Raw genomic sequence first — 17,154 nt, forward strand, 5'->3', positions numbered from 1 at the left:
CTCCCCTTCCAGAGCTGGGAAGAGAACCCAGGAGTCCTGCCTCATTTCCCCCCCCATGCTCTAACACAGCGCCCTGACCTGAGAAGCACTAGATTTTCCTTCCCCATTTCCCCCCCATCTCGTGACCTGCTCTAATGTTGCAACACCGGCCTCTGGATAACCCAGCTGGTCAGGTCACGCCGGCGTCTCCGCCTGCCTGCGCCCCGTCCCCTCCTGCGTGGAATCCCTGAGGTGGGTCCATCCCTCGGTGCCTCCAATGACTGATTTCTTGGGCCTCGCTAGGTTCTCCCATCACTCCCTGGCTAAGGGAGCTGGGGCTTTAGTGCCAGGGCAGTGGGCAGTATGGGTGGTATCTCCCTCGCACTACTCGCTCCGTGGTTGCACAGGTCGTCAGTTTGCAAGGTTGCCCATCTGGCACTGCCCGAGCCCCTAACTAACTGGGGTTCCGGGCAGAGTTGGGGGGCGGGGCGGCTGGCGTGGGTGGCAGCTTGGGTAACAGGGTGTGGCTGTTTTTCTGCCTCTGCTCTTGGGTTCGCCCAGGAGCAGGATTCTGGGCTGCCCGTCCCGGGGCAGAACTAGGAGCAACTGGCAGGTAAGGGGCAGCTGGTGTTGGCCTGGGGCTTGAGGTGGGAGGGGGAATTTTGGTTGCTGTCCCATGGCCCTGGGCACAGGGACCCCCACCCCTCTCCAAGAGACTGTATCCCCTCAGCCCCCCTTTTATGAGGGCGCGGGGGCTGTTTTTCCAGGCATCCCTCGCCCGGTGCTGAGATGCAGCTGCCTCTGGGGTGGGGTGTGTTGGCTGTCTCTACAGGGATCCACCATAAGGGACGTGTTTGTTCCTCCTACACCCCATCACGGAGCCCCAGACCTGGCTCCCCTGGGACCTCCTCTTAGCCTCCCCACTAGGAGACCCCCAGACCAAGCTCCCCCTTACCCCTGTTCCCAGCCCTCCATCCGGGCCCCCCCACAATCCAGCCCCCCATCAGGGTCCCCCATAACTCTGGGAATTTGCCCCCCAGGAGCTGCCTGGCCTCACCGCTGACGTATCAGGCTGTGGAAATCAGAGCCGCGCGGTGCTGACTCAGGACCACGGGAGGATCTGACCCGCTCACAGGCCAGCGCCCCACGGCTTTCGTTTCCCCGTCCCTCTCCCGCACAGCGGGGAAGAGCAGGACGAGGATGGGGCCGCACGGCTGGCTCTGCCTGCTCTGCCTGGTGCTCCCCTGGCTGCTGTGCCAGGGCAAGAGCCGCACCCAGCCCGAGCAAGTGCATCTCTCCTACCCAGGTGAGCTGGTCGGGGCCCCGTCTCCTGGCTGGGGGACCTGGGGGTGGGGAGAGGCTGAGAGCCCAGCTCCACGGGGTTATTAATGTTTATATCATTGGGTCTGGTGTCCTCCGCTTTGGGAGGGGCATGGGGGTCTAGTGGTTAGAGCAGAGGGGCTGGGAGCCAGGACTCCTGGGTTCTATCCCAGCTCAGGGAGTGACCACTTTGTCTGGCTTCAAGTGAGTCCCTACCCCTCTCTGTGCCTCAGTTTCCCAGCCCCCTGCAAACACTTCCCTGCCTCAGTTCCAGGTTGGTGAGATGGGGGAAGGTTGCATCAGTTTCCCAGGCAGATCCAGCTCCTTGGAGACCAAGGGTTGGTTCCAGGCCTGGCCATAGGCCCATGCGGCGGGTCAGAGGCAGAAGATGGTGCTGGGGCGGGTAGGAGTGGATGGAACTGGCTCTGTGTGGAATTGGTGCTCGTAGCACCTAGACAGAGCTGGTGGGGGCAGCGGGCTGGTGTCCCAGGGAGAACTCGGGCTCTGAGCGCTCACTGGGCTGTTCTAACCCTGGCAGGCGACCCCACCGCCATGACCGTCACCTGGACGACCTTTGACCCGGCCGGCTCCATCGTGGAGTTCGGCCCGGAGCCGAGCAGGGTCTTCACCTCCTCCGCCCAGGGCCACGCCAGCCGGTTCGTGGACGGCGGGTGGTTGCGCCGGAGCATGTTCATCCACCGGGTCACCCTGCAGGGCCTGGCCCCTGGGCAGCGCTATGGTGAGCGGGGGCCCGGCCCGGCACCTCTCCTGGCACTGGGCGGGGGGCCTGGCGCACTGCAGACGTTGTTAGTACCGAGCCACCAGACAGGGGGGCAGGGCTAGCGAACGGGCCGCACATGGGAAGGGGAGACCTGGGGACACGCACTGATGGGGGTGGGGTGCCCAGACACCCTGCCACGCTTCCTGACGCCTTGTCACACTCACACAGGCCCCAACGCCTGGCCACGCACGGCCATGTGCACACGCACTGAGGAGTGGGGCACACACACACGCCCAGTGTCACCCAGCAATATCCACCAGCACCAGGTCCAAATCTGCGTTGGGCCCAAATACACCCCCACCCCGAGCACCCAGCCATGCGCACTCCCCAATCTCTCTCTCACACCCACACCCACACCCACACACGCCCCTTCCAGCCTCCAGCCAGTCAGATCCACGTGCACCCCGGTATGCTCACACAGCCCCTGGCCGTGCAAACTCAGCTCTCCGTGCAATCATGTGTGAACACACAGAGCAGGGCTCATCCCCTCCAGCAGGGGCGCGTGCACGTGCGAGCAAGCACACACACACACACGCAGCAGGCGTCTATGGTGACCCGATGTCCCGATTTTATAGGGACAGTCCCAATTTTTGGGTCTTTTTCTTATATAGGCTCCTATTACGCCCCTCCCCCCCCCCCCGTCGTGATTTTTCACACTAGCTGTCTGCTCACCCCGCTGGCGTCTGAGTCTCTCCCTGCTTTTCCCCCGTAGCTTATCGCTGCGGGAGCTCGCGGGGCTGGAGCCGGCCCTACAGCTTCCGGGCTCTGCAGAATGGCACCGACTGGAGCCCGCGTCTCGCTGTCTTCGGCGACATGGGGAACGTCAACCCCCAGTCCCTGCCCAGGCTCCAGCGCGACACGCAGCAGCACATGTACGACGCGATCCTGCACGTAGGTCGGTGTCACGCCGCGCAACCCCCAGGTCCTGGATTCGGGGCTGGAGAAGGGACGGGCTCAGGGGGTGGGGAATGGGGCACGGGGCCTTTTCCCTCCAGGGGGCGCTGGTGATCCAGCCCCAGGGCAGGGACTGGCTGGCTCAGGGGGGAATGGGACACGGGGCCTTTTCCCTCCAGGGGGCGCTGGTGATCCGGCCCCAGGGCAGGGACTGGCTGGCTAAGGGGTTGGGGAATGGGACACGGGGCCTTTCCCCTCTAGGGGGCGCTGGTGATCCGGCCCCAGGGCAGGGACTGGCTGGCTCAGGGGGGAATGGGACATGGGGCCTTTCCCCTCTAGGGGCGCTGGTGATCCGGCCCCAGGGCAGGGACTGGCTGGCTCCGGGGGGAATTGGGACACGGGGCCTTTTCCCTCCAGGGGGCGCCAGCTCCCACCCCGTCCATGTCAGGAATAATGGACAGTCATCCCCACCTCACGACCCCGTTGGTGCCCCCTGGAACGAACTCGCTGGGTCTGCATCCAGCTCCTAGGATGCCAGGGGCTGTAACTGCCCCCTCGCTGGGGATCTCAGCCAAGGACTGGACTCAGCTCTCAACCCTAGAGAGTGCCCCTCTCCCCTGCAGAGATTAGGGCAGCATTCAGAGGGCATCAAGGCAGCACCGTGGGCTTAAAACTGGGGGGTAACCCCCAATCTGGGTAAAATCCCCCCTCCCAGGCCGCCCCATGCCCCCAGGGCAGAGCAGCCGATTCATTGTGATCCTCTTGTCTTTCCCAGGGGATTTTGCCTATGACATGGACGAGGTAAATTCTGTATCTACGCTGCCTCCTGCGCCTTCCCTTCTCCTCCGGCTGCGTCCCATCCTGCTCCCCTCCGTGTTCGGGGGGCTGGCCCCACTCGCTGGCGTCTCCGCGGTGGCGATCTAGGGCCGACGCCGGGAGGGATCCCCCGGGAGAAGGGGCCCAGGCGTGAACGTCCACCTGGGTGCGTCCCCACCCAGCCTGTGCGGGTATCTGTACCCTGCCGGCCTCATGCACTCAGGGAGGTTCACAAACCTGCTCCAGCCCTGGAGCTAACCCAGCTGGCAGAGGCTGGCACGCGGCGGGTGGGGGTTTGATTCCCGCGCATGGAGCCGGTATTATGAACCCAGGCCCATGGGAGATTGGAGCTGCTTTGGGATGTGCCAGGAAGGTGTGTAGCCTGCAATGGGAATTGAAGCAACAGTGGCAGGCGGGTTGGCCCCTGGCACACAGGGATCTGCCCACCCACTTCCATGCACGTGGCCTGACAGCCCCCCGGGGTACGCACAGCCCCCAGGCGGGTAAATGTGCTCCGAGGGCTCAGCGTTCCCAGGCGCCTCGGCTGATGCGACTGTCTCTGGGGTGTAGTGTAACGCCATGGTTGGAGACGCCTTCATGCGCAAGATCGAGCCCGTCGCTGCGTCAGTGCCGTATATGACGTGCCCGGGGAACCATGAGGAGAAATAGTGAGTGCAGGGGGGGAAGGGGCGGATCTCGCACGGGGTGCCTATGGGTGTGACAGCTGGAGCGGGGGAAGAGGTGGCGGAGCTGGAGGTGTCTCCATCTGCTCCCAGGGGAGGGACTAGGAGCGGCAGCCTAGAGGCCAGGGTGAGGGGTGCATTAGGGATGCTTGAGATGCCAGGTTGGGAATTGGGAGGGTTAAATCCCCCCTGCCCCCCTGCAGCCCCTAATTGTTCTTCCCTCCCCCAGCAACTTCTCCAACTACCGTGCCCGATTCAGCATGCCTGGTGACACGCAGGGCCTGTGGTACAGGTGAGCACCCCGCCTCACCCCCAGGGGGCAGCGTTCCAGCCCCAGGGACCCAACCCTGGCAGAGGAGCAGGGGGATAAGACTCTCTGGGCCTGGCCATACTTGGTTAGAGGGGGCGGGGGTGGTTGGAGGGCGCCTGGGTTCTATCCCAGCTCTGGGAGGGGAGTGGGGTCTAGTGGTTAGAGCTGGGGGGGGCTGGGAGCCAGGACGCCTGGGTTCTATCCCCAGCCCTGGGAGGGGAGTGAGGTCTAGTGGTTAGAGTGGGGGGGGCTGGGAGACAGGACTCCTGGGTTCTTTCCCAGCTCTGGGAGGGGAGTGGGGTCTAGTGGTTAGAGCAGGGAGGCTGGACTCCTGAGTTTTATCCTCAGCCCTGGGAGGACAGTGGAGTCTAATGGTTAAAGTGTGTGTGTGGGGGGGGGCGGGGGGGGGAACCAGGACTCCTGGGTTCTATCCCCAGCCCTGAGACGGGAGCAGGGAGGATTGGGAGCCAGGCCTCCTGGGTTCTGTTGCTGCTATTGACTCACTGTATGTGTTGAGGGGCATGCTACGTCCCCCGCCGCGTGCCTCAGTTTCCCCCAGCATAGCACAGGGCTCGTCCTTTGCCCTCCCTCCCTTGTCACCGTATGATTCTGCTTCTCTGCCCCCCAGCTGGGACATCGGCCCTGCCCACATCATCTCCTTCTCCACCGAGGTGTATTTCTACCTGAACTATGGCCGCCACCTCGTCCGGGAGCAGTACCAATGGCTAGAGAGAGACCTACAGGTAGATACACCCCCCCACAACCCCTTGCCCGCCTGGCTGCCCACCCGCCCGGACTGTCTCGCTCACAGACTCTCTCTGCGGCAGGAGGCCACGCGGCCGGATCGGCGCCGGCGGCACCCGTGGATCATCACCATGGGGCACCGGCCCATGTACTGCTCCAACAACGACCACGACGACTGCACGGAGCACGAGAGCATCGTGAGTGTGTGTGTGTGTGCGGGGGGGGGGCACTGCAGAGGAGAGAGGAGGATGCTCTTGCACCCAGTGGGGAGGGGGAGGCACGCGGGGAGCCCAGTGGGGACCAGCAGACTGATCCAGGGAGGCCGCTCCATGTGGTGGGGGGGACACCTCGGTGGAGGACCTTAGGCAGAGAGTGTGGGGCAACCCGCCAGGGCCCCTTCCAGCTGCTGATCCCCCCCCCCCGCTCTCTTTCCCCTCAGACTCGCCGAGGGCTCCCCCAACATCAGTACGGCCTGGAGGATCTGTTCTATAAATACGGTACCCGCTGCCCCTCCCTTCCATCCCTCCAGCCTCCTCCGGCGGCGCCCCCCCGTGGGGAACATGGGACGCTCCCCCCCGCAGGACGTGTGCTGGGGCTGTCAGCTGGAGCCCCGGGGTGACAGGAGGGGGGGGGTGGCACCGAGGTGCTTTGGGGGGGCTCACGCCAACCAGGACAGGCTTCTGTCCCCCCCGGGGTGCCTCTGTGTCAGGCAGCCCTGGCCCAGAGCCCTGCCCCCAGCAGCCGTGGGGATGAGCCAGCCTGGGTACTGATGCAGGGAGACCCCAATGGCCCCGAGTCTCCCCTGCTGGGCCCAGTCCCTCTCCCCGGACGTCAGCGACAGAGCCCACGGCCCAGGGACTTCGGCCCCCCGGCACCTTTCTCAGCTCTGGCCCCGGGTGACGGACGCCCCAAAGGGCTTTTCTGCTTCGATCGCCCAGTGTCTCTGCTTCCAGCGCTGCGAAGGATTCCTGGGGGCGCAGGCTGCGTCCCCCGCCGGGCTGGTTACTTTCTCTAGGGCCGGCTGGGTTTAGGTACCGGCTTGGGTAACTCCTTTTCGCGCCTGTCCCCGGCCCCCCTCGCTCATTCTTGCTGCGCTGCCCGTACGCACAGTACGGACGCATATGAAGGCCCGGCGGGTCCCCGGTTGGTATATGATCCCTGCCACGTGTCCTTGTAGAGACACAGATCCTGATGGCAGCATGTTGGGGCAATGAGTGTTTCTTTGCCCGTCTCCTGCCCGGGCTCCCCCGCGATTCACTCGGACCACACCCAATCTCTTAAAGGGCCGGCTCGCCCGGGGACAGGGCCCCAGGGCAGAGCACGCCTCGGCCCCCAGTCCGGCCACGGGTCTAAGATCCAGTGGCCAGAGTCCTGAGCCGGTGCGGTCCTCTCTTCACCAGGTGTCGACCTAGAGCTGTGGGCCCACGAACACTCCTACGAGAGGCTGTGGCCTGTCTACAACTACAAGGTGACTCCGGAGCGGGAGGTTTGGGGGTCTCTCCGGGGTCGCTCTCCGGTCTGGTTGGGGGATTGAGTCTGAGATCTGAGTCTGAAACGACCCCGTCTGCCTCCCTCCGCTGCAGGTCTACAACGGCAGCGCCGAATCGCCCTACACCAACCCCCGGGCGCCCGTCCATATCATCACCGGATCGGCCGTAAGTGACAGCTGGGGCCCGAGCCTGGCAGCACGCCCAGCACCACCCGCCCACGCCAGCCGCCAGGGGCCCGCCTCTGCTCGCCTTGCGAGTCAATGGTGACGCCTACCGGGCCGGGTGTCTCTGCCTGCGGTTTAAGGGCCTGATCCTGTTAAGCGCCAGACACCTCCCGAGTGGTGCTGAGTGCCCTCAGATCCGACTGAAACTCAGGGCGGGCGCTTCCAGGATTGGGGCTTAATTTAGAGGCCTGTTGGGGGCGTTTGTTTAAGAGTACGAGGAGCGGAGCTGGGCCTGATCCTGTCCTAGGACAGTCCTGCTGCGTGGGGGTGGGGCAGGATTGGGCCCCAGCTGCCCAGGGGATGGATGGAGGCGGTGGGAGGGGGGCGGTGATGAGTGTAAGAGGCTCCGTGAGAAGATGGAGGGATTGCGGGAGGAGATGTGAAGCTGGGTGCAGGCTGAGAAGAGGGAAACTGAGGCATGGGCAAGGCAGCAATTCTCCCAATTCATCCAATGCTCTATCTGCTAGGCCACGCTGCCTTGAAAGGGGTATGGGGTGGAGGGATTGCTACGCAGTGGAGGTGGGGCTGAGGCAGCGGGAGGAGGAGTTTAACTGGGAAGGAAGCTAAGATGTAGCCCCCCCTTCCCTCCCCTCCCCTCCCACATAGTCATGCAATGGGCTCTGCCCCCCTCCCCCCCACAGGGCTGTAGGGAGAGGCTGGACCCCTTCGTCCCCAACCCTCGGGAGTGGAGCGCCGTGCGCATCGAGGACTACGGCTACACGCGCCTGCAAATCCTCAACCGCAGCCACATCTGGCTGGAGCAAGTGTCCGATGACCAGGTATGGCACGGCCGGCGGATGGACCCCCCAATGCCCACCCCGCCCTGCCTGGTCCGATCCCGGCCTGGACAGGCTCAATGTGCGTTGGAATGTGCAGTGGACCCATTTCAGGGGTATCTGGGCACTGAACATTAACCACTAGACCCCACTCCCCTCCCAGAACCAAGGATAGAGCCCAGACGTCCTGACTCCTAGCCCCTCCTGCTCTAACCACCAGACCCCACTCCCCTTCCAGAGCCAGGGACAGAACCCAGGCATCCTGACTCCCAGCCCCCCCTGCTCTAACCACTGGAGCCCACTCCCCTTCCAGAGCCAGGCATCCTGACTCCCCGGCGCCCCCCCCCCCCGCTCTAACCACTAGACACCACTCCCCTTCCAGAACCAAGGATATAACCCAGCACCCCTCTGCTCTAACCATTAGACCCTACTTCCCTCCCAGAGTCCAGGATAGAACCCAGGCGTCCTGACTCCCAGCACCCCTCTGCTCTAACCATTAGGCATCACTCCCCTCCCACAACTGGGGAGAGGACCCAGGAGTCCTGACTCCCAGGCCTCCCATCTCCCGGCTCTACCCACTGTCGTCCTCCCCCCTGATTGCTCCCAGTTGTACCCATCTGTCCAGTGTCACTACCTGGACAGCTCCCGCCATAGCATCCTCTCCCTGAATTTTAGCTGGCACCCATGGGGTGTCACCACGAGGCAGTAGCAGAGAAGGGAAACCCTGGGGGTAAAGCAGCCCTGAACTCTCCTCCAGCCTAGGGTGGGAAAAGTCTGGAGCTGGGCGGCTCTGGAGAAAGGCACGGGAAGCTCCAAGCGGCTAGAGGGGGAAAGCAGGGAGGGGAGTGGGGTCTAGTGAGTAGAGCAGGGAGGGGGGCTGGGAGTAGGTGCTGAAGGCTGTTTGGAATCTGGCTTCTGTGTGGCGAGAGCTGGGTGGGAAGCCGAGCAGATCCCTGCTATTTTGGTCCTTCTTCTTCGTTGGGTTCACACTGGAAATGGGCCTGAGCCATGGAATCCGGATTGGAACCTCCCAGAGTTCTCCCCACCTCTCTCTAGAGCAGCCTCACCTTGAGTTCAGACCCTCAGGGTCTTGATTTCCAGCCTTCCCTGCTCTAATTGCTAGACCCCACTCCCCTCCCAGCATTAGGAGTAAATCCAAATCCGGGTAGCTGCGGTTTGCTAAACGTGGATGTTTCCTTCGTTAGAAACGTGATCATCGACTTCATTTGAATCCTTAATCGGTGCTTCAGATCAAGGTGGGGTGCGGGGGAAGGGTTTGGTGGAATCCAGAATGTGGGAGGGGAAACAGCTCTAGAGACCTGGGGGGATGAGGCACATCTTCATGCCCCTGGCGAGATACTGCAATCCCAGCGCTGCCACCAGTGTGAACGTTGCCCCTTTGTGGTCCCAATCCATCCCTCCCGTCCCCATTCCCGACACGTTGCCATAGACCCGCCCTGGGTTCTGAGGCTCACCATGAAGCTCGTCTGGGTTCTGAGCAGTGGGGGAACGTCCCCTGAACCCGAGTCCTGGTTTTGTCTTTCAGGACGGGAAAGTCGTGGATGGGATCTGGCTCATCAAGGAGTTGCACGGCCCCAAAGCTTGGCATTAGCCTGGCAGCAGGCACCCAGCCCTGAGTTGAGCAGAGGGACTGCGTCCCCAGGACATGCTGAAATCCTCGTTATCTGGCTGGAGGAAGAGCTCCCTGCGGGGCTACAAATGAACCAATCAAATCCAAAGGCCATTCTTGCAGTCCCTGATGTATGGCACTGGAAGGACACGCCTGCCCCTGCAGCTGGGGAAAACCTGCTGCTGGGTCTTTATGATGGTGAAAAAGTGCTTTGCTGCAACTGGGTGTATTAGGTCTCAGAGCACTTTATACGGGCGGGGTTGTGTCTGTGTATTCCCAGTTTTTGGCAGGGGAAACTGAGGCACAGAGAAAGGAAGAACCGTGACCAAAATCATATATGTAGGGGTCTTGCTTTCCAGTCTTCCCTGCCCTAATCACTAGACCCCATTCCCCTCTCAGAGTCAGGAATAGAACCCAGGAGTCTTAAGCCCAGCCCCCCCGCTCTAACCATTACACCCCACTCTCCGCCAAGAGGCGGGAACAGACACCAGGAATCCTGATTCCCAGCCCCCCGTTCTAACCACTAGATCCATGACCTCACTTCTATGATGTCAGGAATAGAACCCAGGAGTCCTGATGCCCAGCCCCCCTGCCGTAACCACTACACCCCACTCCCCTCCAATCCCAGGAATCCTGATTCCCAGCCCCCCCTGTTCTAACCACTAGATCCACCCCTCACCCCTATTGTGTCAGGAATAGAACCCAGGCATCCTGACTCCCAGTCCTTTGGTCAGTCCACTGGCCCATTCTGCCTCTTACAAAAAAACCCCCATAGAGTTAAAATGTTCTCCAGATTTTGCCTGAGGCATCTCGGCCTCTTGAATCTTTCTAGCCCTCAGACTGTGTGTGGGGGGAAGGGGTGCCGGGACCTGATGGTTTTCTTTTCTTATTTGTTCTTTCCTCCATGAGCTGACGCTGGGTACCAGGCCTTCTCCCCTACTGCTGGTTCCTGTAATGCAATAAGCCCACACGGAGCTGCAAGGGGCTAGATTTGCCTTTCGCCATCAAGCGTGGCCCATGGTACATCTCTGAGGTGCCTTCTGTGATCCTTAATGCTTCGAGCCACACGCTGGTTCTTTTGTACTGATGCTCTGGAAATTAACGCAACAAAATCAAGCTCAAAAGCTGCGCGATGCCCGTCTCCTTCAGACGCCACTTGATTTGCCTTTGCTGCCTTGACTGTTTTAGGGCCAGATGCTTCTCCGGTGTAAATCAGGAGGGGCCCCCTCCAAACCCTTGAGTCACAGAGAGGAGACTTCGGCTCTGTCACCGGCCCCTTTAAGGGGAGGCGGGCTCAGCCCCACCTGGGACTGATCAGCTGCTGAAGCTGGGGGGAGAGGTCAGGTGATGGCCTGAGGAGCACCTGGCCAGCAAGGGCTCAGTTGAGGGGACGGATGGCAGGCAGGCAGGCCGGTTTTATGGTGTCTCCCAGATAGGTGGCTGGCACAGGGAGAATTTCCGGGAGTCTCTGGCTGCGAGGGGTGTGTGTGTGGGGGGGTGTCTCTAGGAGCTATCGCCCAAGGGCAGAGGAACTACTTAACTTGGGTATTTTGCCTAAGTTTTCTGAGTACGGATACACAGTGCCCTGTGCCAAGAGCGTGACATAGACGCTGCTGCAGCAGCATTTCTCCTCCGTGGGCCGGTGAGAGAGCCTGCTGGCAACCAGGTTCCTCCTAGATCATTGCTCCAGTCGGAGGAGGGCCAATGCTAGGCCAGATTTCTGCTGCCCTTTGCGTAAAGCCCTGGGGAGAGTTCATTCTTTCCCCGCACTTACATTGGCGGCCGTGAGGTACTGCCCGTCTCGCTGACCGAGACTGTCTCCCTGCCTCCCACCTCTTCTCCTGTACGGGGCTTGTCAGCCGTTTTGGAGCAGGGACCGTCCTTTTGTTCTGTGTCGTACAGCGCCTAGCGCGCTGGGCTCTGTGACTGGGGCGCCTCCGTGCTCAGGCAGCTCAGAACCCGGAGGACGAAGGAGCTCAGTTTCCTGTCTGGCCGTTGATAACGGTGTAAATGTCACTAGCCTGCGTTCACTGTTTTAAGCTACCGGCTCCTATTAAGAGAGACTGAAAGAGTGGCACTTCTCACCTTGGAGATGAATAAGGGGGAACATGGTAAAAATGGGGAAAAAAAATAGTGGGTGCTGAGCCCCCACCAGTCACAGCTGTTTGGCGGTACCGCTGATTAGCTGGGAGAGGGGCTTGGGGGAGGGCAGAGAGCAGTAAGTGGGTGGGGGTCTCGGGGAGGGGGCGGAACGGGGGTGGGAAGAGGCGGGGTGAGGGCGGGGCTCGGGAGAGGGATGGAGTGGGGGCAGGACCCCTGGGGAAAAGAAAACCTCCGCGCGTATGCCTTTTTCACCCGTTAGCCGGTGGAACTCACTGTCACATGATCTCCTGGAGGCCAAGAGTTTAGCAGGATTCAAAGGGCGAGCGGGCATCTCGACTGAGAACCCAGCTCGCCAGCGTTAGCCTCGTTAATGCTGCACTTTAAAAAAGATCCCTAGGTAGGCTCTAGTCCAAACAGAAATGAATTCAGGGAAGTCCGATGGCCTGGGTTATGCAAGAGGTTAGCCTGGCCCCTTCTGGTTCATAATCTCTGAGTACGGAATGGCCCCAACATCAAATACATTAGATGGGAGGGTTGCATGGCTGTATATGTACCTGGGCAGAATACAAGCAAATTCATTACTGCAAGGTCTGCGGACCGCCAGGGCTTGGTTTGTCCGTCTCTGGCAGGGAGATGGGAAGAGGAGCGAACACTCTGCGTAGGCAGTACAAGAGAGGCGCCTTCCTAGTTAAGGCCCCTGAAACTCTTTAGGCTGCCGGTTTCCCCAGAGAGTTGAGTACAAGAGCTGGGCTTCAATTCTGCCTTTCCATGGGGTCCTTTGAGCTCGTTAGCACAGTTGTGTGTGGGGCCCGGATGAACAGGACGAATTAGGAAAGTATTCCTAGAGCTTTGGTTAGGTTTTGCCAGGGCTATAAACCCTCATGCTTCAGGGCGTGAGCTGACCTCTAACTATCGGGGTCAGGAGGGGACTTCCCCTGGCTGCAGGTGACTCCAGAATTGTCCACTGGGTGGGGAAAGGTCTCTTGCACCTTCCTCTGAAGCAGCTGGGAGGAGGCGGAAGCCTGGGCTAGGGGTGGATCCATGCTCCAAGCTAGCCTCTGTTCCCATTAGGGTAGGAGCTGCACAGAGCTGGTCGGGAGAAGCTGGTCCCTGCTGCTGGGAGCAGTGTCCAAGGCCTGGCGGTGCTGAAATGAGGCCCCTCCTGCCCCCCCCCCCAAGCTGGCAGGAAACTCCGGCATGGGGATGGGGAGCCTGTGCCACTGCCGCCGCCATCCCTGTGCCCTGCCTGCCCTGGGCTGCGGTGGCAACTCCTTCCTGGGGATTGGGGGAAGCAGGGCTCAATGTGGGACTGGGATGGGGGGTTCACGTTAACAGAGGTGAACCCAAAAGGGCATGAAAAAGTTTGGGGCCCACTGATCTAGGCTGGCCCCCTGCATAACACAGGCCTTTATGCAGTGACCCTGGTATAGACCCCAATGACATGTGCTGTTCCCATTCAGGCTGCGAGGCGGGCTCCATCACTAGCTAAGATGTGCTGGATGATGCTACCACTGTCTCCCGTCCTAACCCTAAACCCAGGACCTCCAGTCTCCAGGGCACTTTCACCAGCACTAACGCCGGCTGTCGCTAGCTCAGGGGTAGGCAACCTATGGCCCGGGTGCCGAAGGCGGCATGCGAGCTGATTTTCAGTGGCACTCACACTGCCCGAGTCCTGGCCACCGGTCCGGGGGGCACTGCATTTTAATTTAATTTTGAATGAAGATTCTTAAACATTTTAAAACCCTTATTTACTTTACATACAATGGTTTAGTTCTATATTATAGACTTATAGAAAGAAATCTTCTAAAAACGTTACAATGTATGACCGGCACGCGAAACCTTAAATTAGAGTGAATAAATGAAGACTCGGCACAGCACTTCTGAAAGGTTGCCAACCCCTGCGCTAGGTTCTCCACATGGGGGCGGAATTTCTCTGCTGCTGAGCCCAGGAAATTCATCTGCAAAAGCCCCAGGACTTTGAAATCTGGCTGCCAGCGAAGGCGCAAAGGTTGGCAGAGAGTTGGCAATGACCCACGCACACCTAGGAGAGAGGCGTGCCCCAGCCAGGGGGCTTTGGGGATTTTATTAATTAGTCATCTATTGCTGTAGGGTTTTCTTGCTAAAAACAGCTGTGCAATATGTCCAGTGAGGCATGTGGGTGGGGGAGAGGAGAGGGTGGATGATCCCCATAATAACTAGTATCAGGGGGTAGCCGTGTTAGTCGGTATCCACAAAAACAACAAGGAGTCCGGTGGCACCTTGAAGACTAACAGGTTTATTTGGGCATCAGCTTTCGTGGGTAAAAAGCCTCATTTCTTCAGCTGCATTGACTAGTGCATAACTAGTCAGTGTGTAATAATAATAATAATTATTAACTAGTTATTACCCAGCTCTTTTTATCCTGTGATCTCAAAGCACTTGCCAGTGGTGGGTCTAATTTATCACCCTCCCTCCCCCGCAAAAAACCCCACTCTGATTTTGCAGATGGGGAAATTGAGGCACAGACAGGGGCATTGATCTGCCACAAGTCAGCAGCGGAGATGGGTATGGAACCCAGGCATCCTGCCTTGCAACACCCCCTCTCCATTCTTTTAATCATCCTGTCTTGTAAGCCCCTTTCTAACCACCAGAGCCCACTCCCTCCTAGAGAGAACAGAACCCAGGAATTCGGATCCCCAGTCCCCCCTAATAGCTAGGCCCTACTCCTCTCCCAGAGCTGGGCATAGAACCCAGGAGTCCTGGCTCGCCCGCCCGCCCTAACCACTAGCCATTTTGCAGCTCATTTATTTATGGTATAAGGCACCTATATCATTTGATTATTTATTTGTATTATGGGACCCTCTCGGTGCCCCAGTTGTGACCCAGGACCACGTTGTGCTAGGTTGCCTGGATGCCCATACAGCCCCATCTTCTCTCTCTCTGCTAGACAGAGTCCCTCCAGGACCCAGGCCGCACAGTACCTGCTCTGTGATTAAGCAGGGGCTGTCGCTCGTCAGGGCTGCCAGGCTGGCACTGAATTAATTCCAGTGACAAGCAGATGACTATTATTAGCTGCCATATGGGTGGCTCATTCTTTGCCTTGCACTGTCAAAGTGCTTAATATAGCAAGTCGGTTAGGGCTGATTGCTGGCAGGAACTGCTGCTGGGAATGGCTGGGTTCTCAGGGGCAGTGCCGGCTGTGTTAGTCCTAAATACAGCCCAGGTGGCAATGCCCTTTGGATCGTGACTTTCCCTTCGCCCAATCAGCCTCATGACCCACCTGGGAAGTAGGTATTATCTCCACAGTTTACAGAAGGGGAAACTGAGGCACAGGCAGGTGAAATGACTTGACCAAGGCCACACATCCAGATTCCCAGTTCCCTCCTCTAACCTCTAGACTGCAGGACACCTGGGTTCTGTGTGTGCCGCTGGGAAGGAGTGTTGTCTATTGACTGGAGGAGGGTGGTGACTGGGATTCAGGACTCCTGGTCAAACACCATGATAACACCACAAGGGTTTGCAACCCCGGGGTCTCACATCTCAGCTCATGACGATGTATCATGGTGTCATGTGTCAGCCGGACCAAGTGACTTCAGGACCCCAGGTGATGCTGTCGTATCAAGCCACGAGGCCACGTTTCCAAGATGATGTTCTGGTGGGATCAAATGACCTCAGCAACAGCATCATCGCGCGCCGTGATGACAACCCCCTGTGGCTGGATGATGTCACGCCTTTTGGTGATGACCTCAAAGCACAACATACGACACCCTGTCTTGCTCTGAGGACATGATTAGGGTGCCATGGCAACATCACATGCTCAAAATGGTGGCACTGCTGTCACAAGATGACCCCTGCCCCCCCCCCCCCGTGGCAGTCTGGGAAAGGTCACTAGGAGCCACCCCCCACGCCTCCATGCCCATTCCCTCTTCCCGGGCTGAACCCACACTCCACAAAATGGGGCGACGTCCCCTTTAAGAGCAGGCACGCCCCCTTTTCCTCCTCCCATCAATCAGCCTCTGCTCCAGCCAATCAGAACGCACAACGCGGCGAGCTCTCGCTTCCCCCTCCCCCGAGTGGGCAGTGCCCGCAGAGCGGCATCGGTTCTGGCCAATCAGAGGTGGAGATTGGGAGGCAGGGGCGGGTTTTTCTCCTCTCCCACTCAGGAGGCGGTCCCTGTTGCCGGGGGAACGGGGCAGAGCTGAGGAAGGGGGGGGGTGTCCCCGGATGTTGGCTGGTTCCTAATATGGTGGCTGCGGCGGCGGAGTGACCAGGAGCTGGGGGGAGACAGCGCGCGAGCCCCCGCCCCCGCCCGAGAGCAGGTGTGTGTGGGGGGGAGGTGGGGGCGTGGGAAGGGGGTTGAGATGGGGGCACAGTTGGGGAGAGGGTATGTGGGGAGCTGGGGGTTGGGATGGGGGCTTGGGGGCTGGGAGGGGGATCAAAGTGGGGAGGGGTGAGAGGAGGAGCTGAGGAGTTACGGTAGGGGATCAAAGTGATGAGAGGGGAGCTGAGGGGAGTGTGGGGTTTGGGGGCTGGGGAGGGGTGAGAGAGGAGGAGCTGAGGAGTGTGGGGTTTGGGGGCCGGGGAGGGGATCAAGGTGGGGAAGGGGTAAGAGGGGAGCTGAGGAGTGTGGGGTTTGGGGGCTGGGAGGGGCTGAGAGGGGGAGCTGAGGGGAATGTGGGGTTTGGGGGCTGGGGAGGGGTGAGAGGAGGAGCTGAGGAGTGTGGGGTTTGGGGGCCGGGGAGGGGATCAAAGTGGGGAAGGGGTAAGAGGGGAGCTGAGGAGTTTGGGGCTGGGAAGGGGCTGAGAGGGGAGTGTGGGGTTTGGGGGCTGAGGAGGGGCTGAGAGAGGGGAGTGTGGGGTTTGGGGCTGAGGAGGGGCTGAGAGAGTGTGGGGTTTGGGGGCTGAGAGAGGGGAGCTGAGGGGAGTGTGGGGTTTGGGGCTGAGAGAGGGGAGCTGAGGGGAGTGTGGGGTTTGGGGGCTGGGGAGGGGTGAGAGGAGGAGCTGAGGAGTATGTGGGGCATTGGGGGCTGGGAGGGGATCAAAGTGGGGAAGGGGTAAGAGGGGAGCTGAGGGAGTTTGGGGCTGGGGAAGGGCTGAGAGGGGAGCTGAGGGGAGTGTGGGGTTTGGGGGCTGAGGAAGGGCTGAGAGGGGAGCTGAGGAGTATGTGGGGCATTGGGGGCTGGGGAGGGGTGAGAGAGGAGGGGCAGCTGAGGGGTTAGTGGCTTGAGGGGATATGAAGGCATGGGGTGGGGAGCTGTGTGTGCACGCAGAGCCCCACCAATCTGCGGATGTTTGTGGACCACGTTCGCGGATCGGCACCGGATACAATTTTTTGTGCTGGCGCAGGGCTGTGTGTGGGGCTGGGATGTGGGAGCGGAGCGGGGCTGGGGGAAGGGGGCGTGTGAGGGAAGTGGACATTTGAGAG

The 17,154-nt window shown here is 60.4% G+C and overlaps 2 protein-coding genes across 2 annotated transcripts in view; both read left to right on the forward strand.

Annotated features, from left to right (window-relative positions):
• Nucleotides 1-178: 178 nt before the first annotated feature.
• LOC120388656 (acid phosphatase type 7-like) lies at nt 179-10,774 on the forward strand. The gene is made up of 14 exons (XM_039510635.1): nt 179-231; nt 1,020-1,285; nt 1,838-2,038; nt 2,793-2,975; nt 3,750-3,775; nt 4,361-4,458; nt 4,703-4,765; nt 5,412-5,526; nt 5,611-5,724; nt 5,967-6,024; nt 6,928-6,995; nt 7,111-7,182; nt 7,883-8,020; nt 9,564-10,774. The coding sequence occupies exons 2-14, from the start codon at nt 1,180-1,182 to the stop codon at nt 9,627-9,629; spliced, it is 1,308 nt and encodes a 435-aa protein (XP_039366569.1). The 5' UTR covers nt 179-231; nt 1,020-1,179; the 3' UTR covers nt 9,630-10,774.
• A 5,161-nt stretch (nt 10,775-15,935) lies between these two features.
• PAK4 (p21 (RAC1) activated kinase 4) overlaps nt 15,936-17,154 on the forward strand; it is a 99,993-nt gene continuing 98,774 nt past the window's right edge. The window contains exon 1 of the mRNA XM_039510719.1: nt 15,936-16,048. The gene's annotated coding sequence lies outside the window, so the exon portion shown is untranslated. The remainder of the gene's footprint in view (nt 16,049-17,154) is intronic.

Source organism: Mauremys reevesii, linkage group 22 (assembly GCF_016161935.1).
Source record: "Mauremys reevesii isolate NIE-2019 linkage group 22, ASM1616193v1, whole genome shotgun sequence".
Classification (NCBI taxonomy): Eukaryota; Metazoa; Chordata; order Testudines; family Geoemydidae; genus Mauremys; species Mauremys reevesii.